Source organism: Bombus fervidus, chromosome 12, assembly GCF_041682495.2.
Source record: "Bombus fervidus isolate BK054 chromosome 12, iyBomFerv1, whole genome shotgun sequence".
NCBI classification, from domain to species: domain Eukaryota; kingdom Metazoa; phylum Arthropoda; class Insecta; order Hymenoptera; family Apidae; genus Bombus; species Bombus fervidus.
In genome coordinates this window covers 5,649,530-5,673,754 of record NC_091528.1, presented here as the reverse complement: position 1 = coordinate 5,673,754, position 24,225 = coordinate 5,649,530, and the positions used below count along the sequence as shown (strand labels likewise).

The window sequence follows — 24,225 nt, the reverse complement described above, 5'->3', positions numbered from 1 at the left end:
GGGACAGGGAGATGTTGCGGGCGGCAGCCATCGTCTCGGCGTGGAGCTGGGACGCCCAAGGGACGACCAGTCTGGGAAGCGTCGACGAGGAGGCGGAGATCCTCCAAGAATACATGAGCGCGGCGTGCGACGCCTCGATGCCGCGCTCCGTCCCGGGCGGTGGACGCAACCGCTGCGTTCACTGGTGGACGCCGGAGATCGCGGAGTTGCGGGCGAGCTGCGTGCGGGCACGCAGAAGATTTCTGAGGGCCCGTCGCCGTAGAAGGACGCGCGACGAGGAGATCTCCCGCTGCTACGGGGTCTACAGAGAGGCGAGACGGACTCTGCAGCGGGAGATCAAGATCGCGAAGGCTCGGTCTTGGAAGGAGCTGATCGAGGCGGTTGAGTCAGACCCGTGGGGGCGGCCGTACAAGGTGGTAACGAGGAAGTTACGACCCGCGGCCCCCCCGCTGACCGCCAACATGGATCCGGTACTGCTGGCCAAGGTCATCGGGACGCTGTTTCCGCGTCAGGACAGCGACGCGGGGCGGTCGGGATCGTCCCTCTCCTCCGGCAGGGGCGAGACGTCGTCAACAGCAACGGCGGCGAAGACGTCGACGGAGCGGAGCGAGGAGCTGCAGGTCACTCAGGAGGAGCTTTTCGCGGCGACTAAGAAGATGGCGTCCCGGGACGTGGCACCGGGTCCAAACGGAGTTCCGGGCCCAGTCTGGGCGGAGACGATGGAGGTGGTGGCCCCTCGCGTGCGGCATCTGTTTACCCGATGCCTGAGGGAGGGCATCTACCCGCGGATGTGGCGGACGGCGAGATTGGTCCTGCTGCGAAAGGAGGGTCGTCCGCCGGAATCGCAGTCGGCGTACAGGCCGATATGCCTGCTGGACGAGATCGGGAAGCTCCTCGAGAGGGTGATCGCCGCCCGTCTGGAGGCCCATATCTCGGGGCGGGTTCCCGGATGGCACGACAGTCAGTACGGCTTTCGCCGGGGTCGCTCCACGGTGTATGCTGTGAAGCGGGTGAGGAGCATGGCGGAGGACATGGTTTCCCGCTACGGAACGGCGGTAGCGGTCTCCCTGGACGTCAGCAACGCCTTCAACTCTATCCCCTGGGCGAGGATAATGGAGGCTCTGCGACACTTCGAGGTGCCGGCGTACCTGGTTGAGGTCATCGGAGCCTACCTGAACGATAGGTGGATCACCTTCACTGGGAGGAACGGGGAAGAGAGAAGACGTGTGGAGCGCGGCGTCCCGCAGGGTTCGGTGCTAGGACCGATCACGGCCTACGACTCCGTCCTTCGATGCCCGATGCCCCCGGGCACGGGCTTGGTTTGTTACGCCGACGATACCTTGGTGCTAGCCGGAGGACGGTGGTAGAGTGAGACCGTGATTCTCACGGAAGACGCTGTGGCATGCGCGGTGCACGCTATTCAGCGACTGGGATTGAGCGTGTCGCCGGCCAAGTCGGAGGCCCTGTGGTTCTTCGACCGCCGCCGCAGAGGATCCCCTCCCGATGGTTTGTCCGTGGCCATAAATGGCGAAGCGGTGCCGGTGAAGTGTCGTATGAGGTACCTGGACCTCACCATCGACAGTCGGTGGACGTTCGGACCACATTTCGAGCTCCTGGTCCCGAGGGTGACGGCCGCAGCCAACGCCTTGTGCGGCCTTCTTCCGAATATTGGCGGAGCAGGGTCGGGAGTCCGCCGACTCTACGAGGGAGTGATCCGGTCCCGGGTCCTCTATGGGGCACCGGTGTGAGCCCAAGATCTGATGGCCAACCGTCGCAGTCGTACCCTGGTGAGGAGACTGCAAAGGACGACCGCTATCCGAATAGCCAGAGGATATCGAACAATATCCTACGAGTCGGCGACAGTGCTGGCGGCGTCCCCCCCGTTTGAGCTGCGGGCCCTTGAGCTCTGTCAGGTGTATGAACACCTGAGGGCACCGCCTTCGACGGCGGCGCTGTCGCCGGACGGCCTCTCGGCCTCGAACGTCCGGGAAGAGGCAAAGCTGGAGATCTGGGAGCGGTGGCGCTCCCAGCTGATGGAGGAGGACGCCAGGCGGCCACACCGAGCCGTCCGCGCCGTGCTTCCCAATTGGGAGGCTTGGAGAGATCAAGGCGGGGTTCCGCTCACCTTCAGGACGACACAGATGCTCACCGGACACGGGGTCTTCAGTGAGTACCTGCTGAAGATCGGGCGGGAGGTGACGTCCACCTGTCACCACTGCGGGGAAGAGGAGGACACGGCGCAGCACACCCTGGAGTTCTGTCCAGCGTGGGCGGAACTGCGGCGCGTCCTGCAGCTCGACATCGGCGAGAGGTTGGCTCCGGAAGCGGTCGTTGAGGCCATGCTCCGAGGGCCCCGGGAGTTTAACGCTGTCCGCACCTACTGCGAGGAGGTTATGTAGAGAAAGGAGCGGGCAGAAAGAGACCGGAAGAGAAGAGCCGATCCCAGTAGATCGTCGCATCAACGTCGCCGGGGCTCCGTACGACGCAGGGGCGCGGCGCCACCGTCGCTGCCCCGGGTATGTCAGACTAGGGGACGTGGCGCTAGGAGGAGTGGTTCCCCCTAGCTTTCCAACTCAAGCCGGGACGCCTCCCTAGACAACTACAACGGCAGGGAGATAGACGACGAGGTTGCACTCGGTAGTGATTCGCAAGAGACCCCGGGTGCACCTCTGAACGTCGGGATGACCACCGTGGGGTTTTAGTCGGTAAGAGTCCGACACTACACGGTCGTTGCTACGCAGCGCCGAGTGTCCATGAGGATTTCCCCCACGATAAAAAAAAAAAAAAAAGAAAAAGCTACCGGTCAACGGGATTAGGAACTCGATATACGTATTCACTGGACTAGTCAATCTTATCGGATTTAGAGACAGTCCAAATGGAACTACCCTTATATACTCCTCTCCGTATCTCTCTGTATCCCTCAGGTCAATCTCTGTTTTTAAGGACAGTTATTTAATTACTTTATACCTCTGTTAGGTACACGTCCCTCCCGTGACCGTGGCTATGTTCAGTGACCCGTTATGTTACTTCGAGCCCAAGCCCACTGTCATAAATCTCGGATAATCATAATTGTCAACTCATAAACAACTATTTCTCAGTTTTATTGTGAAAGTACGGCTATAATAAATAGTCTGGACTAAAGTATTGGGGACTTTCCCAAACATTCCGAAAGAAAGGCTCCGGTGTCCTTTCATCTCCGACATGTATAATGAAATATTATATACAGCGTGAGACAGCTAAAAATATAACCTGAAATATTTTCGATATTATTTGTTTCGTCCGGTGACTCTGCGTAGCCCGGAATCCATCCCTCGGTCGAGGCGGTCACTCACTACATCAATATAAGTAGATGGACCGTAATAATCATAAGGAACTGTCGTAGAACTAAGCATTTCGATTTGACCGTTAAGTGGTATAAAACACCTTCGGGTCAAGATGTTCCTTACGGTAAAAAGTGGGGAAACGTTGGTTTTTCCATATTTTTATCAATCTCTCTCTGCTCTCTTCTTTGGTGCAATCTTCCACTTCAATTTGATCTGTTCTCACTCTGAAGTTATACACAACTGCCATGCGCAAACGACTATTGCAGAGGCCTCTAGCCGGGTACGAGCAGGTTGCACTGACATCTATGAGAATTGACAAAGACAGAAATACAGTGTATCGAATAATACTGAGTTTTAATCATGCATTTGACTTTAAAGAAAATTTCATTCTTCGTTCATTCAAATATTTTAAAATACCAAAATGTAAGTTAAAAGTGAATGAAAATTGCAATGAAATTTTAAATATCGTAATATAGTTTTTATATTTTTATTTGTTAGAGTTATAATAACCTAACTCCTTCTCTTAACCTATTTTAGAATTACTATCCTTTACAATAAAATAAGTTATTAAATTATATCGAGAACAAAAAAGAAAAGTTGTTGAATAGAGGTTATTAATGTTTTAATGCAATTCCAAGCTGTCTTCTTCCTACTATATGAATGCTAACTATATTTCAGGTTAAATGTTATTGTAAAAAAGTGGAATATGATATGAAGATTCCTTCAAATCCATTGAAAGAGGTCTATAGTGCAAATCACCAAACTATTAATGGTGCTATATATGATAATAAACCTTTTAAATATAAGTGCATAGCTGGTAAAATATATGTATGGTGCTTATGTGGTAAAAGTAATAAACAACCATTCTGCGATGGCACCCATAGGAATCAATTTCTTCAAATCAAACAGAAGCCTATACGTTTTATAGTTGATGAAACCAAAGATTATTGGCTGTGTAATTGCAAACAAACATCAAATCGGCCATTCTGTGATGGTACACATCTAAGAGAAGATATTCAAGCAAAGAAATAGTATAAATGTACATAACAATAAATCAATTTTAATTAAAAATGTCTTTTGCTTGATATAATTTTAGTTATAAAAGATATAATAGCCCACTTAATTAAATTTTGGGATAAGTTCTAATCTTTCTTTCGTAAGATCCTAATACAATCAACAGAACGATCAATTATCGGAAAATCGATCGACAAAAAATTTGGGAAACAAAAATAGAAATCTGTTGCGACCTCTTAACCATTTGGCGATCAGTTAAATTGTAAATGTTCGATTGGGGTCGCGAACCTTGCATGACATTAACGTTTAAGGTGAAGTTCTAGTATGATTGTGATTCTGAATGTTTATTTTGAAAAGTTCTTTTTTAAAGTGTCTTCTGTGATACATAATATGATCTAAATGTGTCTTTTTCTCGAAGCGCCTGGTGCTCATATTCTAGGTGCCAGAAATGTGTTTTCATCAACGTCTTTTTGTGAGGTGGGAAACTATATCTGTTCAATCATGTAACTCAAAATGTTGTAAGCGTCTCGCAAGTGGTGCGTCTTGTATGTATTTTTATTTCGCATATGAACCACGATCATACAAACAAGTCTCAACATTTATTACGGGAAACCGTCCGGAGATTGTGACTAGACGTAAGAAATCAACATGAAAAACAACACTTATCTGTCTTCGTCTGACATTCATAGCACGTCACGCATGCGCAGAACGAAAAACTTGTTCCCTTCTATGTTGACTTTTCACAACTCCGTTTTCAGATAATTTGCTCTAAACTTCGGTACGTGAGTGTCGAGACCTGTTTATATGGTAGTGCTACGGACAATTCATAAAAGGTTTACATCTTCAGAGAGTATCCTCTCTGCTCCTAACGTAATTTTCAACGTTTCTTTCGTGAAATAGAAACTCGCCATAAGTGATCTAAAGGCTTACTTCAGTTCATAGATGTTCGAATTTTTAAATTATGAAATATAACGACTTTTATAACAAATAGAAAATAATAGAGATAACCTATCTACATAAGTTTCTTAAACAATTGTGTGAGATAATTTTTATTACTGTTGTACTTGATAATTGGTTCTACCATGAAATCTGTGTAAGTTTATATTTTATTTTATTTTTATGATAATAAAGATATTTATTTTACAACTTTCCATATTATTATATAATATTATTATATTTTTCTATATTATTATATTTTTTTATAAATTAAACTACCTATTTGCAATAAATAATAGTAACGTCTAATCAGTAATTCTTATTCACTTTCACTAGGAATGCAAAACCACTTGTTGCAATACGAAAGCACGGAAACCGACCGAAATGTGATAATGATGCAATTAAGGAACCTGTTAAAGTCTTTTGTCGCATAAGGCCAATGGTTCATCCCAATGATGAATCTTGTATAAAAATTATTTCTAACAAAAGCTTCGTTATTACACCTTCAGAATCAGTAACAAATGGTCGTAATGTAAATAAAGCTATTCAAACGTCTTTTAGTCACATTTTTGGTCCAAATTCTTCTCAAGGAGAAGTATTTTATGTAGTAGCATTGCCACTTGTTCGAAATCTTATTAATGGTAAAAATAGTTTACTCTTCACATATGGAGTAACTGGAAGTGGAAAAACTTACACTATGTCTGGTAATCTGCATGATGCAGGCATCATGCCTCGTAGTTTAAATGTTATTTTTAATAGCATAGCAAACTATCAAACAAAAAAATTTGTCTTTAAACCTGATAAACTAAATGGCTTTGATATACAAAGTGAAGTTGATGCGCTATTGGATAGGCAGAATGAACTTCAAAAACTTGTTACTTCTTACAATGGAAAAGCTTTTAGACAGTAAGGTTTTGTTTTAAATTTTTTGAGATTAGATATTTTCTACCATGTTTATGTAAAATTGTAATGTTTTATATATTATTCAAAGATTTAAAGGAGATGGTAATAACGATAACAATGAAAATGTCTTAAATTCAAGTAATGAATCAGAAATATTAGATGTTGATGAAGATAATGCATATTCAGTTTTTGTAACATACATAGAAGTCTATAATAATAATGTATATGATTTATTGGAAGAAAATGATGGAAAAACTAAGTGAGTATACATTTTAAAAATGTAATCAACATTTTATGGAATTTATTAAAAAATTCTAAAACAATTTAGAACTTTGCAAAATAAAATTATTCGTGAAGATGGAAATAGAAATATGTATGTTCATGGATGTACAGAAGTAGAAGTAAAGAGTTCAGAAGAAGCATTTGAAATATTCCAACGTGGACAAAGTAAAAGACATATTGCACATACTAATCTTAATACAGAATCAAGCAGATCTCACAGTGTTTTCACTATAAGACTTGTCCAGGTAAAGTGATCTAATTATACTGTATAACTGTATTATGTCTACAATGTTAATATCTTACCAGGCACCATTAGATAAGGAGGGTGAACAAATTGTCCAAAATAAACGAGTGATTTGTGTTAGTCAGTTGTCTTTAGTAGATTTAGCAGGAAGTGAGCGTACAAACCGTTCAAAAAACACTGGACAAAGACTTAGAGAAGCAGGTAATTTATCAAAATATATCATTGTTCTTTTATATTTATGTGACTTATATTTGTTAAAATAGGAAATATAAATAATTCGTTGATGACATTACGCACTTGCTTGGAAATACTACGCGAAAATCAAACTCAAGGTACAAATAAAATAGTCCCCTATAGAGATTCTAAAATAACACAGTTGTTTAAGAATTACTTCGATGGCGAGGGAAATGTTAGAATGATCACTTGTGTGAATCCCAGTATTAACGATTATGATGAAACTATTGTAAGTATTTATGTTTTGGAGACAAGTAATATTTAGAATATAAATTGGATATAATACAATTTTTCTTTTTCTATATAGCATGTCTTAAAGTTTGCTGAAGTTAGTCAAGAAGTACAAATTACAAATTCCACAACTTCAAAATTAGATTTAGGATACATACCTGGTAGAAGACAAGCTAATAAAGTAAGGAAAAAATACATATATATAGTAATATATTAAAATAATTTTTTGTACATATTTAATTATTGATATTACTTTTTGATAGATATTTAAAGAAGCAAGAAACAGATTAGAAAATGCTGGTAATCCAGCTGCTGCTGATTTGGAAGTTGATTTGGGTTTAGTATATAGGTAAATTATTAAATTAATGACTAAATCAAACACTAGTAATAATTAATCAGTAAAAATAAATTATTAAATTAATGATTAGATTAATCATTAATAATAAAGAAATTATTTTGTTATGTGATACATTTTTTTCCAGTCTTGGAGGACCATTCCCAAAAATGGAAATAACAAATCCACATAATGACGAAATAATTACTACACTTACACGTTTCTTAGAATTGCGTATTCAGAAGCGGAATATTTTACAAGAAGACCTGAAACAGAAACGTAATTTTTAAACATTTTAAATTGATTGAAAAACATATTTTCCGAAAATTTATATCAAATTTGTTCATTTTTTTTAGAAACGAATTTTAGAAACATGATAATAAAAATCGAACGGGAAAATGTATCTTTAAAAATTGAAAACTCTACATTGAAAGCATCGAACGATCAACAGCAAAAAAAGGTAAGTCTTTATGCTGAAGATTTAACTGTTATAATTATTGCTATAAAATTTTTTCAGATCTCTGCTTTGGAAGCTCATATCTGTAAAACAGAAGGTCAAATTGATACTCTACTATCCAGATTAAATAATGCAAACGATATAATCAGGCATATGAAACAAGATGTAACTCTTTATTTTATATTAATCTATCTGCATTTCTTTTTGTCAAATAAAACATTCTTCTAACAATCAAACAAAACCTTTGCAGTTACAGAACAAGAGTATGTTACTGAATCAACGTGCAATAGACAAGCAGAGGGTAAAAGAAAAATATAATAGTAAAATTCAAGCAGAAACTGATAAAATGAGTAAAGAACTAGAAAGCAAACTTCGTCGGCAACGTGAACTTCTTCAGGTATATTGTATTAATTGTACATACTTTATATAATTACTAATTTATCTAAATCTCTCATTTCTTTAGAATCAAATGAAAGAAAAAGAAGATAAACTGAAATTAGTGAAACAAATATTAATAAACGATGATGAGATGAGTAAAAATGATAGATCAGAATCCAAAGAAACAATTCAAGTACAGAACGATATTGAAATGCCGATAAAATCGAAAATTACTACAACTGTTCCGAGCACTGTCTCGGAATCTATACTTATTACAACTACACCAAAAACTACTACAAAAACTGTTCCTACGATTAAATTTGAAGATTGCAATGATACCCGACCAAGTAGAAAAGTAAATACAATAACTGTTATGATTTTAAGTTATATATTAAAAATAAAATTATATTATCTTTAATCATTTGTAGGATAGAATTCCAGTAGTGAATCCGCGCTATAGACGGTCACAAAGTGCAGATAGATGGCTTGATCATCGACCTCCTGGATTAGTTCCGGTTGGTACTATCCTTCAACCAGTAATTCGAAATAAACGAATAAGCGTCAAGCAACTGATAGATCCGAAAGATGTAACAAATAAAGCATCCAGATACTGTCTTGTTGCTCAAGAACAAGACACAGACGGTGAACTTGAAACTAAATTATACAAAGTTTGTATTATTAATGTTTTCAAAATATAGATATATTTAGATAGAATAATGATACAATTCTTGGATGATAGGGAGACATATTACCGACTAGTGGAGGAGGTGCACAAGTAGTATTTAATGATATGGAGCATTTAAAACAAGTTTCACCTATTTCAAGAAGGAAACGCAGCGGTTATTTGAGCCCAGCAGAGAATTTCACTTCTCAAAAAGATTACTGTGGTTCAGAACAAAATAACTCAAAGAAACTCCGTATATAATTTATTAAGGAAGTTTTTGACGTGTTATTAGTTTAATCTTGAAACATGATAGACGCCATAACTAATATAAAAACCAAAGACGCGAAGAAATTAAATTTTCTTCAATTTTGGATGCAATAACTAAAGTACAAATTAATTTTAAGTATATAATTACCTAGTATATTTTTGTTTCATTTGATGATAAAGTATCTATCATTCGTTAGTAATTTACTTTATACATAAAAAATAATTGTTTTTAGTTTAAACTATGTAATCATATTATTACAACAAATATCTTTTATTATCTAGAGCGTATTATAAAATAAAATTCAACATTCTCTTTCCTAATATTTTTTTTATTTATAATTCCTTATTGTGTTAAATGTCCATTTATTTCCCGTGGCTTATACAATACAGACTCTGTGAATAATACAAATGTTAGGATAACAGAAGCCTGGATATATACTGCCAACAGTAAAATAGTGAATATATACATCGTTTCTACATGGTGCGAATTGCGAAAATCTAAATTGAAAAATAAACAAAATTTTTCTTGCAATTTAATTAAGCAAACCGTTTATAAATCTATATGTTTCAAAGTCTATAATAGACTAAAGTTGTTGCATATAAACTTTAAACTCTTTCGAGATTTGTAATATCAATGAATATATAATAATAGAAAAAAAGAAATATACGTTTGAAAGATTGTTACTATGTAACAGTAAATCGTAGTTGACAAAACAATTTATATTTTCTCTTACAGAATCTATAACATTACAGAAATTGAGCGTATTTTTATAACTGTAATAACTGTTTTTTTATAATACACCTTTGTTGGCAATATGCATTCTCATTTACTTTTGTGGCTTTTCCAATGTACTGGCAATGTATAAAATCATATAAAGTATCAAGACTAGATGAATACCTTAATTAGTAAAGTAATTAGTCGTTATATTATGATCAGTTTTAACAAATTATAAAAAATTGATTATTACAATAGATTATTTAAAGGTAGTGTATCATGCAACGATACATTCTCCTTTTTGTTTTTGCATGATGTAATGATATACGGTCTTAAAATATAATTAATAAGAAGCAATTTTTTAATATAAAGTTTATCGAATAAAAAACTGAAGCTGCATTAAATTATCTTTCATTAAAAATATTAAGCGAGATCTTGTGCTACTAATTACGCCGAAGCTTGACGCATTATGAATCGAATGCTACAAAGGAACGTATCACTTCATATGCTGTTCAAAACTGAACACATTTTCAGCAAATTGATTCTAGATAATTTTTACATAAAAGAGAAAATAAAACAAACATACTTTGATTAAATAGTTTTCTTTATGAATATTATAAATTAGCATTCCATTCGCAATGCGCCAAAAAAATATATTTCATATTTCTTTACTTAATTTCTCTAATGGAATCATCGGCTAAGTTTGAGCACTTTACAAATTAAAGGAGACATATATCGCGCATAATACGCACAGTTCTTCTTGTTCCCTGTAAATGTAACTTCACAAACTAAACGAATCGATGGTCTTAACACCAATTCGCGGTAACTGAAATAATCAAAGAGGTGACATTTACAGACTTTAACATTTACTAATAATTTTTTTAAAGTTTCAAGCTCTTACACTATAGTACCTTCTGCGCATATAATATATTACTTCTCTCCTCTTTTTTTAGACCTACCAAAAACGAAAGTTCTCGCTGTAAAAGCCATTACGTTATACCTCGAATATTTAAACATTCCAGACAACACCACAGACACTAGATCAGAAGCATTATAATTCGTCTTGACGAAATTGAGAGACTCTTTATGATAAATGTAGGCTTCCTTCGTGAAACACTTAATCGTGTCCCTATAATTCTGATTATCATATCTAACATCAACATTAATTTTAATATTTTCCAATAAACTAATATTACATATCATTTACTGTCAAATGACGGTAATTAACGCAGCTTTTATAGCACATTATGTGTACCAAAAACAATATACAATACACACTTCTGTTAGCATTATTTATATATCAATAATTCATACAACGAAATAATAGACATTAAACAAATATGCGTAAAAACTATTCCTTTGAGTATAATATTGAGTATTACCTCATAAAACAAAAATAATCTACAATAAACTTTCCTAACAGAATTTTTATGTGTTCCTGATTGTACACATAATGTACGAAAAACTAATGTAAATCTCACGTTTTGGAAATATACATAAAATGAAAGAAAAATAAAGAACACAAGAAAACTACAGTATTTGACAATTGTCTTTATAGAAAAATTGTAATTAAATACTGAGAAAATATGTCACTGGTTATAAAAATTACTAAAATATTCCCTGGAAAAAATTTGTTGACAGATCTTCTAAGAGTTTGTAATCCACGAAATTGTGTTATGCTTCTAACTCCATTGTAAATGTTATAAGGAATACTGAAATATGTAATCAACGGTACTGACCAAATAACAGTACATACCAAATAAAGATCTTTATGGTCAAACATCAAAGTGCGAGGAACGAATGTTCGACGCACTTAACATAAACGCAGTAAAAAACGATAGTGTCATCACGACTTTCGAACAAGCGATCCAAATTTACAAGCTTAACAACAACGAACAACGAGCTTATTCTATAGCTTTGCTCATGAACTCTATAAATCGCTTGCCGTATTGTTCCGGATCACAGGTGGATATACCATCGACATTAGCACCATACTTCACTGTTTTAGCTGCCTTTGCTGCCTGCTTACGCACACCATAATGAGTTAGCACATCGATTATGGCTAAAAAATAAATTTCTTTTGTAGGTGCACCTGAAATAAAACAAAATTTGGATGTTAATTTAAATATTTATGTGTTAATTGTAAGCAATATTACCTTCTTTACTAGGAATCGCATAAATGTCTAATTCAGGAATTATGGCATCTTCATATTGTAAACTCGTGTCGCGCAACAACGTGGCATGTGGTGATTCAGGAGGCGTTGCCATACCTGCAACACCGCTCCAACTCCATAGACGGCTAATAAAAATGTTACGTTACAAATTTCGAAAGTAAAATTCTATGAAATATTTCACTATATCGTAAAAATGCATACTCTCCCATTGGGCCTCGTGAATCAAGCCCACTTCCAGATTCGCTATCATCTTCTTCTTCATGATTATCCTCCTCCTCCTCTCTTTCTGCACGTTCTCTGTTTTCTTGTTCGGCACGCGCACAATCGTGCAATCCAAGTAATAGAGAATAATCCATCAAATGCAATTTTGTTAAAAACTATAATAATCAATTTCTCAATGAATATAAAATGTACAGTTACGTAAATGCAATAAATAAGAAATGAACTCACGTCGACATCAGCGGTTAACGTCTCTATAAGTTTAGCTTTTGCCTCTTCGCCGATATAAATTTTCGTTCCCTCTTTAACAAAATCATTATCTTTATAAGTAGGCAAATCTTTTTCCTTTTCTTTGTCAGATGCTTCACGATCTACTGTCGAGCCTTTTAGATCGAATTTTTTATGAGTAGTTAAATGATTTGAAAATACATTTCTTATAGCAACGACATAATGTTCAACTCCATCTACTGTCAAACGATACATGCCAAGATATTGGGGTAACAAAGTTTTTCCGTGCCTTTCCACAATATACTAATATATACAAAAGGAAAATTGTTAGTTTTATTTAAGAAAAAGGAAACATATATAATAGTTTATATGTATAAATAACAATTCTACATACTGGATGATAGTGTTTTAGAAACGAATACATCCTTTCTACCTCTTCCTTTGTGAGGGTTTTGATAATAAACAGTTTATCATAAGACTGGTAAAATTTTGCACCACTTTTTCCAGATGAGTCCTCTAATATTGGTTGTGATCTGGAAATGATAAAAACAATATTAATATTAGTTTAGCATAATGGTATAGTAAATTATTTATTTCCAGCAATAAAAACGTTTTTCTTTCTCTGAATTTCTGAAACACTATTAGTATACCTCTACCACATATATTAACATGCATTTAAAGAAAACAATGGTTATTAAGCATAATAACTAACCAATAATGATACTGTTATTCACATACTATATTATTACAACTAAAATGATCAATATACACATAAATATAATATATCCAATAAATACATAAACTAAACTAAATAAAGATAAGTTCATGCTTTAACACTAACTCTGATTCTTCTAATGTTCTACAAACATTTAATTATGAACATATAGTCTAAGTACGGAATATAATACTATAAAAGAATTGTATACAATCAACTGTGTTCCTTCGAGCTGATTCCTTATATTTAATGAAAATCTCATAAAAACGTGTTAGCCACAAGCAACACGCACAAAGTGAAAAATCAAGTCTGGCTAACCTCAGACGCTTTGGTTTAAAACTGTAGGAACGTAGTGGTTTATTTAGGACTGGAATTTGCGAAAGAACAGGAGAAGGAGAAAAAGTTATTGAAGGAGCAGTAGCACAATGCTGAACCAATTTATGAGTCTTCCCATTCCTAGCCAAATTCCAATGCCTCTCTGATAGGGAAGGATTAAATGCCCGACATCTAGCATCAAAATTCTTGTATTACAATTTACTATCAACAATCCTTATGTATTACATGAAAATGAAAAGTAATACTTTCTGTTTGTAAAGAAATGAAGGAAATTTATTGTTTCCATGTATAGTTATACATATTTATGTAACTGCAATATAATACACTAAATTTTATATACTGAAATATGTTAGTAACAATAACATTACGTTGCTTGTTAATGCATTCTCTTTCTTTTTCCCTATAGTTGAATTTATGCTGAAATTAAAAATATTTCTTTTCCTTATTTCTTTAAATTTATATTTGATATAATATGATAGATGTATCTCAAAATTATATAATTATTTCTACAAAATGTAATATTGTAACAAAATATGTTTCTTATGATATTTCAATACAAAATTAATTTCAAATATCATGATAAAACTTTTAATTACAATGATTTGCGTATGAGTTACTGGGTAGATTATCTTCCTTCAAGGTTGTATCAAGTAAAGCCCCTAAATCTGCAATACTCTATAAATAAGTGAATGTGTTGTATAGGAAAATAAGTAAAGAAATATTTACCAAGTTATAATAATACATACAGATACTTTATATGTGTATTACAGTTATAATAACATATGCAGAAAGCAGTCACAGAATAAAACATATCTTTGACATGCAGTGCAATAAACTAAGACTAAAATTAAAAAAGAAATAAATTATGCTTTATTTCTTATTCATATAGTACATCTTAAACAAGTACTGTATATTATAATTACTTTAATAATATTTTTCAATTATTTTCTGAAATGAACTTAATGTATTTGAGAAATATGATTTATAAAATAAATTTTACCTTGTCATTGATTCCTTATAGTCCAAATCGTCTATACCAAATCTTTCCCGTAAATTTCTGAATACCAACGGACAATATTCTTTAAACTTAAAGTGCGAGGGCATATTTTCCCTAAAACAAGAAGTTGAATATATGAGTAACTTTCTACTTGAAAAGTATAAATTTTTAACATATATAACATACAGATTTCATATATATAGGTTCCACATATATTTACTAAGAATACAAACATTTTTTAAGTTAAGGAATAAAGCTATGAATATCTTTATCATTAACTATAATTTCAGATCAGGAGGACCTTCATTGATTCTATTATTAAAAGCAGTGACCAACCTAGCAATTCAGTATTTAGCGATATATTTAGAATGGGCCACCTCAGAGAGTTACTTGCTTTACATTTACATTAATAAATTCTTCCTAGTATCAAACAGAGCATTACCCTTATGACTCAACTCACTATTAACTACGTTTAAGTTTAAAATTTTTCCTTTAACGTTTGTCATTTCCTTTAATATTGAATTAACACATATTTTGGCATATAATGTAATACAACTTACTTGTTAAAAAGATGGTTATCCACTTTTAACTTGCTATAAGCTCTGAAATCGTCTGGCAGGAGCACTACTGGTATATTAACATGACTAAGCTCATTTATCTGTAATACGTGTATGTTACATGTAACATTTATGTAAACATAATTTCCTAAATAAGTTGTTATTATAAATACTACTGCAAAAGTTACTATAAAAGATTATATACAAAAAATACAAATTACATCAAGATATGTATTTATATATTTATTGCACAAATTTATCACATAATTTTTACATATTGGGATTATATATTTGTGTACATAGATGTCATCATCCACAAATGTGAATGTGGAAATAATTGTATATATTGTATAATTGTATATATGCAAACAATTATAATTGTACATTTATACTACTATTTATTGAACTAAAAGAACAACTACATATTAAAATGGAAAAAAACCGATTTAATTATATAATTAATTAATTTTTTAAGCTTCAGCTGTTTCAAATGTATAATACTTCTTAATAAACTAAATTTTTATTTCATATACAAATAAACATGCGGTAACTATAGGAAACATAACATGATTTTAAATTTAGATAAAATTACAGTGTTGTATCAAAAACTTTACTATAGTGATATAAATCCTTCATTACTCCTGATTACTAATAAAAAATTTTCATAAAATCTTATAAACGCAAATATAAAACCCGACAACACTTTGCAAATATATAGTACAATAGAAAAATAGCGCAGCATGCGTTTTAAATACATATTTTCTTAACTTCCAAGAATATTATAGGAGAAAATTACATTAATGTAAAACGTGACGTAGAATAACGCAGCGTTTTTCATAAATTTCCGATTCTATCCAGCTTGAAGAGAGTGAAAGAAGAAAATGGCATTTCGATGACGTACGACGCTGTCACGCAGTTATGTTAATACTCACCGTGTGATTGACACCCCACATAAAAACACTAAGAAGAGGTTCGTTCGCACGGAACAGCTTAACCTTTTGATGTTTAACTCGAAAATGTTTCTTTTTGAGCTTGCTAAGCCCACTGGACATTTGTGGTGCACTAGACATGTTTCTCGTGCTGGTGCTTCCTATTGAATATTTCTAATAAACACCCCCGTTTATACACTCAACGAAGAGTTTAAAACAAACTCCTTACACTGCTGTCATTGCGAAATGCCTGATACGGCAACACTAAACGCGGAAAAAAGTCGCAAGCTCGATACAATATTCGCGGAGAGGTTCCAAGTGTACTCTACCGCGGTTGATTAGCGACTGAGCTCCTTTTAAAAATGGCGTGGACGACAGAGAGCTACCTGCAACTTGCAACAGCTATAGAAACTCTGCGGATATGCAAGCTGTGCCTTGGCACAGTTTCCAATTGTGGTAAACGAGAAATTTTATAGATTTCCTGCGTTACAATAATGCCAAATTATTGAAACAAGTATTAATCAAATTTTATTTGACTCTTAACAAAATTTGAATTTCTGAAGCAGCTTTAATTATCGTGTAGATTATAGATCATTGTATCATAAGGAATTAAACGATAATAGTTACTCTTAAAGTTTTTTTTTTTTTCACTTTTTTAAGTAATATATTTCTTGCTAATTGTAATGAATCATATAGAAAAATTACACCATATAACCTATTCTAGTGTAAAATTAAGAAATGAAGTCAACAAAATCTTATTTTGCCTTTTTATGTTTAAACATAAAATATTTTCTCTTATTAAGAGACAAATGTGAGTTTTTATATAAATTATATTAGGTTATACTAGAGCCTATACATACATATACATATTTTAATTATTACAAGTATTTTATATTTTTTTGTATTTGTGATTAAAATTACAAAAAGCTTGATATCATATGTAACCGAACAATGTTATTCCTTTATATATAAAATATATTTTTGACATATTAAAAGAAATGAAATGATATTTATCTCAATGCGTATTTGTTAATAAATTCAAATCTGCTGACGATTCAGCCTTAAAGAATAATTTATCGTAGTACTACGAACGCGTCATAACGCGTGCACCAAGAAAGCCGCCACTGAACGTCGTGCTAAAAAACTCATTAAAATACTAAGCTCCACGTTCGAATATAAAAATGGAAACAATGTCGAATCCTTATCCAAAAAAAATGCACGACACTTACGAGGATGAAGAAGAGAGGAAACACTTTCAACGTATCGTCTCAGCTTTTAAATATTACAAGTAAGTATATCATGAAAAATCGTTTTGTTTGATTGACTCTAATCCTCGAATCGATGTTTCGTTCTTATCTTTATTGCTCTTATTCTTTTGCTTTTTTCATCGAACATAGTACTCCGGATAACTTTATAAGATATCGTTCAAAATTTTTCGATTATCGTCAAAACTTCTTAATATCACAGCTTAACCTTCAACGATATGGCAGAATTATATTTTATTTGTAGTTTTCATAGTTATCCTACAATTATAGGAATAATTTTTTACATTACATTACTGTAATATAGTTTTAAAAAATAAACGTATCATAATTTGAGTATTTGGCAAGAAAAATGTATAGGTTTTCAATTATGATATGACTATGTTTTTCAATTGCTGTCCTACTTAGATTAGTTTAATATTCATGATTGTATAACTATAATTGTGTAAAGCATGAAGCTTAAAATTTACGAATATAATAATATTATAAATATTACTTATATCATAATTTTCTTTTTACAGAAATCATTCACTATTAAGGGTTAAGAAAACAGAATCATATTTGCTATCACTTCCAGCTCATCATCAGAAGCTTTTGTCAAAATATAGAGAACATCTGCAAGAAGTTAAAAGATGTATTGAAAATAATGATGAGATAATTAAGCTTATCATAAAGGATGTAGCACATATTTTTGAAAATGTGAGCCCAGCTACTGCACAGACTGACAGTGTAAGAAAAGTTCACATGGTGTGTGGCATGTATATTCTGTTGTACAATATGATATGTTTTTAAAATTGTGACTAATTAATTCTATTAACCTTATTAAACATAAACACAATTGTATTCATGCTGTCACATGATATTTTATTTTATTTTATTTTATTTTATTCAAAATAGAAATCTTAAAATTATATCAATATAGCTTGTCATTAATTGTTGGTTAATTTAACCATTAACACTCTTGAAAAAAACTTTCTGTGTCTTATATATAAAGTTTTGTTACTATAACACTAATTGCCTAGGAAGAAATATTTTACCTATTTCTCTCATTCAAGCTTGGATTTTTTTTATCATTTTAACAAGCTTCTTTTTTTATAAAAGTATATTCTATTGTACAAAATATAGGTAGGTCTAATTGCAGACATTAAATCCTCGTCCAGTAATGGCTGATCAAGAAAAGGTTCAAGCAACCATTAAACAACTGGTTCGTGATTGGAGCGTGGAAGGTACCGAAGAGCGAATGGCGTGTTATCAGCCTATTATAGATGAAATTATGAATCAATTTCCTGTAGATTATTGGTATGATCCCTTCAAACTTTCTGAACATATTACACATGAATAAAATGTTCCATCAAAATATATTCAGACATCTAGAATAGCTACAGTGGTGTAGTAAAACATAGTTCAGAAAAGTATGAAATGATAGGTAAATTTCCAGTACACCATCAGACGTGCAAATTCTAGTACCTGGAGCAGGTTTGGGAAGACTAGCATATGAAATTGCGAGACGTGGATATACTTGCCAAGGAAATGAATTTTCCCTTTTTATGCTCTTTGCTTCTCATTTTGTATTAAATAAGTAGGTAAAAGTTAAATGTTTTTAGCAAACAGTATTCCTTTTAAGATGACTTTTACTATTCATATTTAATACATTATAGATGTAGAGGAGTAAATTCATATCAAGTACATCCGTGGGTACATCAATATATGAATAATTTAAAACCGGAACATCAAACTCAAGCTGTGTTCTTCCCAGATGTAAATCCTAGTGATCTTCCAGAAAATGCGCAATTCTCCATGGCAGCTGGGGATTTCCTGGAGGTAAATATCAGGACACATTAAAAAATAAATAAATATCTAAAAAATTTCTATTTTTGTACCTCAGGTTTATACAGAAGACAATCATTGGGATTGTGTAGCCACGTGTTTTTTTATAGATTGCGCAAATAATGTTGTACAATTTATTGAGACTATATATAAAATTTTAAAGCCAGGAGGTATATGGATAAATCTTGGTCCACTATTGTATCATTTTAGTGATATGCCAATGGAAGATTCTATAGAACCAAGTTACGATGTAGTTCGCGATGTGATTCACGGATTTGGATTTCAATTAGAGGTAATTAACTTCATAAGAGGACATTGACTGTTAGATAATACTATAAACTTAATTGAATTTTACAACTTAGAATATTTTTAGAAGGAAGAAACGCGCGTAAAAACGCGATATGCACAAAACGTTAACAGTATGTTGCAATGTGAATATAATAGTGTATATTTTGTTTGTCGAAAACCTAAAAGACATATAGATAATAATGTGAATTATAGAAATGGCACTGAAAGTAATGGTATGCAAGAACAAGAAAACTAACTATTGACGACTTCCTGTGTTTCACTTGTAAGAAAAATTGATGTAATTGTAAATGCATTATGTAATAGGTTCATTACTACAAAAGCAAAGCTGTTATACTTTATGAAACAAGTCAATATTAGGTAATTTAAGTCTAGAAAAAGTAACAAAAATCTTTAAATATTGTTAAAAGGTGAACTAATATTTTTTTATCAAGAATTTCATTTCACTGTAAGTAACTGCCAAACATGACAGCTCTATTGTTAACAAATTGGATAATAAAATTATACAGCTATTGTTTTAAATATCGACAAAAGTTGATACAAGTTCAAAGAGATTCTTCTTTAGTACTAATAACAGTTTTGCAATTTTTCTTTTGAGTTCAATATTTGTGATTTAGCATATCATTAATGTTTATTGTTTGAGATATTTACTAAATAGCGTCATAATATGAAATAAAAGAAACTCGATTTGGTTGCATGTACGTACTATGCAATATTTTTTCCAACTGGTTTGAAGACAAATTTCATTTTATTTGTCAAATTTCTCTTACAAACCAATGTTGCCTTGTCTAATTCTGTGAGCTATATTAATATCATAAAGAGAGTGCAATTCCACAATTCTGGTATTTCTTATTGTAGTATTCGTTATTTTATCAATTTTTTCAAAGATATATAATATTCAAATCGCACAGATATGAAAATATCTGTTTCAAAATTGTTTATAATATGTACTTGATATTATGTTATTACAAACCAAACAGTCAGTAATATTGTGCAACCAAAGTTTATCTTGAAATGCAAAATATATGCAGGCCAAAATTACTATAAAATAAAATAGGCCTAATGATGTACTCTCTAATGTAATTTTTTATTAAAAAAGTACATTTCTGAAAATTTAATTAACAGATTTTTATTGCCTCGTAAAAAATAATTAATGATCAAATGTATCAATACCTTCTTTATTTACAAACTTTTATTAAGATATTGTACAAATAATAATGCAATTTGGTTAATTTCAATTTGTTGCATTTTACTATAAGTTAAAAATTGTCTTCGTAGCCTCATAAGCTGTGCTGCAGTACATGGATTCTGTACTGTTAAATTATATCCTGGTATCTTAAATTCACTTTCAATACCCAATTGCTTAGCTGATAATATTGCCTTTGCCAAAATAGAAAATATATATTTATGATTTGTCATAATAATGTTGTTTATGATGTTTAATATCTCTTATAATATTTACTACAAATTTTATTATACTTGGCTAATAAGTAACAATTTTTAAGCAACTTACATTAGCTACTTCTTGAGTTATAGTATCCAATTCATATAAATAATTAGTAGATGACAATGGTGGCTGAAATATGATATAATCAAATTAAAAAATATATTGATCAATTTAAATTTAAGTCGATTATATGACAATACTAACACATTGTGTACTTAAATTTGGTTTTGGTGCTTTTACTTCATACAACGATTTATAAATTTCATCAAATTTTAAATCATCTTCTGCTGATATAGCAAATAATGGTATATCCCAACGGTTTTTATTGTCTGGTGTTTCATATCTATGAATTATATTATAAATCTCTGAGTTTATTTCATTAGAACAGTGTCACATTTAATCCATGATACTTTTGATTACCTCATTACAAGTGCATCAAAAATTTCTCTGCTATATTGTTCATATTTTGGTCTTTTCTCATTCCACAACCAAGCATGCTCAACTGGTATATCACAAAATATTGTACACTGAGGAGTTTTGTATAATTTTGTCATACAATATATCTCATAACGATATCCTTTAATATAATTACTACCGTCAATAATTAATATATCATTTGTGTTTAACATTCGCTGAGCTGCTGACTTTATGTCACTTCTCACACTTTTTTCGTTTTTAGAATCTACAGCAAATAATAAAATCAAAATAAATCTGAATGTTTTTCCTTAATAATAAAACTAAAATAAAGTAGTATCTAACCAGCATAAAATTTATTTCGATCGAAACCTCTTTTAGTAACAACATCAATTTCACTTATAACTTTTACATTCTTTCCTTTGTTCATAAAATATTCCTTTAATTCGAAAGTTCGTGTTGTTTTACTACTACACGGTATACCAGTAATAATGATAAGTGGCATAGTAAAATATTTTTTTAGTATTAACGAATCAACATAAACACTTTAACCTATCCCAAATCATAGGCGTAACCATCGTTAAATGCAGATTCACGATGCATCTATACAACGTGTTTCTTATACATTCTTTAAAAAATGAAGAACAAAAGACTGAATAATTACATAAATTTAAAATAAAATAATATAAGAACATATAATAAAAATAGAAAGACAATAATTAAGATATAGTATTACCAGGTATTGTATTATTTACAGACTTGATCGTATATTTACTTTACAACCGTGTTTAATTTCAGAGAGGAAATTTATTCTGTCACCAGAGATACCAATCTAAGAATTATACATTAGATTTAAAAAGATTTTAAATTTAAGATAAAATCAGATAAAACTAATGACAGAAATTTCGTAAATAAAAAGACACTGAAGAGTAAAACTCTGCCTGTTTCTAAAAAAATTATGTTTTAATTGTACTTTATACAGTATAAAAATATAAAATCTACATAAAATACTGCTTATTTTTCGAAAACGAAAATTTATTGCCATACTTTTCTAATCGTATACTTATTAACAAGGTTTTTATTTAGTTAAATTCTTGTCTACATCTTGACATGATATTACAAGAAAAAAATTTAACAAAATAACCTGACATTTATAAAATAAAACATTACATATATTTTTCTTAAATTAGATATATATTGAAAACTTACACCACTAAGAACGCAATACATATTTAAAATGAGCATTTGTAACATAAATTTATAAAATTATTTCGAGATAAATGGTCCATTACGACCTGAATTAAAGAAATTTTAGTAGTTTCCTGAATTGTAATGTACATATGTTGTATTAGTTACAGTTTCACGTTTTACCAGTAATAATGAACACATTTATTTATACATATTGTGCAATGTAGAGCATTATTTACTGTGCTAATACGAATTTTTCCAATCAAATTTCAAGAATACAAAGTAGTATAAAATGATCACATAAAATTATAATGACTTTACATATCTAAAGAAATATTATTTGAAAACGTTTTTTCCTATATTTTTGATATTTCACATAATGTTCAATCCAAATTATACATTTAAAAACTAAAAGAGCAACGTTTTGAAATAATTTTTCTGAACTGTAGATATGTTTGTAACATTCAAGAATCACATAGTTTAATAGACAATGAAAATTAGTTTAGCAGATAATGGAAATGTAGTTTAGTAAATAATGAAAATTATAACCAAGGTGTATTTTACATGGTATGGTTTATATCAAGACGTGGCCTTTTGTTATGGATTGTAGCAAGATCATCTTCTGAATCACCATTAGCAGATAAAATATCACGTTTTCTATCAGCATGCTGAAAAATATAATTGATAAATAAACTGCACATCTAAAATACTAATAAAAAATACTTTTACAAAAATATATATAATTTTTACATTTTTATCCCAATGTTGATGAAGGTACCTTAACAATATGGTTGTTTTCTCTGTCACTATAACTGAAAATAATAATTATATTTATAATCATTTATTTTTTAATATTCATTGTAAAAATACATAAATATATACTGAAATTATCTTACTTTGTTCTGAAGGATGGTCCTTTGTAGGAAGATAAACTGCAGGTTTTTTTACACAAGTTCTATTTCCACTATCCGTATGAAAATTAGCAAAATTATTTTCATTGTGTGAAGGCAAACCCTTTAAGAATTCAGCGACAGACTAGAAATAAGAATAAGTTAGATTAAAATTGAATTAGAAAAAATTATTAATTTAATTTTTTAATATAAATTAACCTAAAATTACTACCTCTCTTAAATAACATAAAATTCATTAAAGCAAATATTTTCAAATTACTGTTATATTTATTATATGTATCATTATACGAGAAATTAAATATTTTAAAATAATTTTATTCAATTACTAATAAAAGAATTACATCGAGGATATATAAAAGTAATTATTTTTGACAACTGAAATGTGGGAGATGATTATTTGCTTTCATAACACCTCAACACAAGTTGTGTATAACCTAAAAATCAGATTACAACGAGGAACAACTTCTATAAAATAAAAATAAAAAATATATATTACCATTTTGCAGTTATCTGACATATCACGTTATTAATCACCCGAAATATTAATAATCTCTTTAGCGAGAAATTAATCTTTAAAATTCTTTAATTGATATAGAATCAACTGTCATCATTTCAATAAACAGCCACAGAACCCAAACTGTCTAGATCTTATTTCACTCACTACGTAGTTAATGACGTAAGAAATAACAAAAATATTTCACAAATTCAAAGCGGCAAAATAGAAAATTCAAAA

At 32.6% G+C, this 24,225-nt stretch overlaps 6 protein-coding genes across 9 annotated transcripts; 3 read left to right on the top strand and 3 right to left on the bottom strand.

The window, feature by feature from the left end:
- The first annotated feature begins 3,597 nt into the window (after nucleotides 1-3,597).
- Nucleotides 3,598-4,394, top strand: LOC139992752 (uncharacterized). Its single transcript, XM_072013926.1, has 2 exons — nucleotides 3,598-3,746; nucleotides 4,002-4,394. The coding sequence occupies exons 1-2, from the start codon at nucleotides 3,684-3,686 to the stop codon at nucleotides 4,353-4,355; spliced, it is 417 nt and encodes a 138-aa protein (XP_071870027.1). The 5' UTR covers nucleotides 3,598-3,683; the 3' UTR covers nucleotides 4,356-4,394.
- Nucleotides 4,395-5,083: 689 nt separating this feature from the next.
- LOC139992730 (kinesin-like protein KIF23) lies at nucleotides 5,084-9,588 on the top strand. Its single transcript, XM_072013882.1, has 15 exons — nucleotides 5,084-5,430; nucleotides 5,610-6,179; nucleotides 6,265-6,435; nucleotides 6,505-6,703; nucleotides 6,765-6,903; nucleotides 6,966-7,165; nucleotides 7,244-7,348; nucleotides 7,431-7,516; nucleotides 7,650-7,780; nucleotides 7,858-7,961; nucleotides 8,019-8,123; nucleotides 8,209-8,355; nucleotides 8,422-8,691; nucleotides 8,765-9,004; nucleotides 9,076-9,588. Exons 1-15 carry the CDS (start codon nucleotides 5,420-5,422, stop codon nucleotides 9,259-9,261), a joined length of 2,664 nt encoding a protein of 887 aa, XP_071869983.1. The 5' UTR covers nucleotides 5,084-5,419; the 3' UTR covers nucleotides 9,262-9,588.
- On the bottom strand, nucleotides 9,576-16,476 carry Pip4k (phosphatidylinositol 5-phosphate 4-kinase). Of its 2 annotated transcripts, XM_072013903.1 has the most exons (9): nucleotides 16,141-16,476; nucleotides 15,212-15,309; nucleotides 14,655-14,765; nucleotides 13,637-13,825; nucleotides 12,998-13,136; nucleotides 12,607-12,906; nucleotides 12,358-12,533; nucleotides 12,139-12,281; nucleotides 9,576-12,074 (listed from the first exon to the last, which is right to left on the bottom strand). In XM_072013903.1, the coding sequence occupies exons 1-9, from the start codon at nucleotides 16,276-16,278 to the stop codon at nucleotides 11,887-11,889; spliced, it is 1,482 nt and encodes a 493-aa protein (XP_071870004.1). In that variant the 5' UTR covers nucleotides 16,279-16,476; the 3' UTR covers nucleotides 9,576-11,886. The 2 variants fall into 2 exon arrangements, with proteins under 2 accessions (XP_071870004.1, XP_071870005.1); XM_072013904.1 differs by lacking the exon at nucleotides 13,637-13,825 and having other exon boundaries at nucleotides 16,141-16,474.
- A 3-nt stretch (nucleotides 16,477-16,479) lies between these two features.
- On the top strand, nucleotides 16,480-20,650 carry LOC139992741 (carnosine N-methyltransferase). 3 transcript variants are annotated; one of them, XM_072013907.1, is made up of 8 exons: nucleotides 16,480-16,593; nucleotides 17,220-17,425; nucleotides 17,921-18,128; nucleotides 18,541-18,698; nucleotides 18,838-18,978; nucleotides 19,058-19,220; nucleotides 19,285-19,518; nucleotides 19,600-20,650. In XM_072013907.1, the coding sequence occupies exons 2-8, from the start codon at nucleotides 17,319-17,321 to the stop codon at nucleotides 19,768-19,770; spliced, it is 1,182 nt and encodes a 393-aa protein (XP_071870008.1). In that variant the 5' UTR covers nucleotides 16,480-16,593; nucleotides 17,220-17,318; the 3' UTR covers nucleotides 19,771-20,650. The 3 variants fall into 3 exon arrangements, with proteins under 3 accessions (XP_071870008.1, XP_071870007.1, XP_071870009.1); XM_072013906.1 differs by having other exon boundaries at nucleotides 17,921-18,146; XM_072013908.1 differs by having other exon boundaries at nucleotides 17,921-18,146; nucleotides 19,589-19,768.
- A 56-nt stretch (nucleotides 20,651-20,706) lies between these two features.
- Nucleotides 20,707-22,123, bottom strand: LOC139992743 (protein KTI12 homolog). Its single transcript, XM_072013911.1, has 5 exons — nucleotides 21,739-22,123; nucleotides 21,400-21,661; nucleotides 21,184-21,322; nucleotides 21,046-21,108; nucleotides 20,707-20,912 (listed from the first exon to the last, which is right to left on the bottom strand). The coding sequence occupies exons 1-5, from the start codon at nucleotides 21,896-21,898 to the stop codon at nucleotides 20,715-20,717; spliced, it is 822 nt and encodes a 273-aa protein (XP_071870012.1). The 5' UTR covers nucleotides 21,899-22,123; the 3' UTR covers nucleotides 20,707-20,714.
- A 443-nt stretch (nucleotides 22,124-22,566) lies between these two features.
- LOC139992753 (DET1- and DDB1-associated protein 1) lies at nucleotides 22,567-24,146 on the bottom strand. Its single transcript, XM_072013928.1, has 4 exons — nucleotides 23,989-24,146; nucleotides 23,478-23,616; nucleotides 23,332-23,393; nucleotides 22,567-23,249 (listed from the first exon to the last, which is right to left on the bottom strand). Exons 1-4 carry the CDS (start codon nucleotides 24,007-24,009, stop codon nucleotides 23,142-23,144), a joined length of 330 nt encoding a protein of 109 aa, XP_071870029.1. The 5' UTR covers nucleotides 24,010-24,146; the 3' UTR covers nucleotides 22,567-23,141.
- Nucleotides 24,147-24,225: the final 79 nt, after the last annotated feature.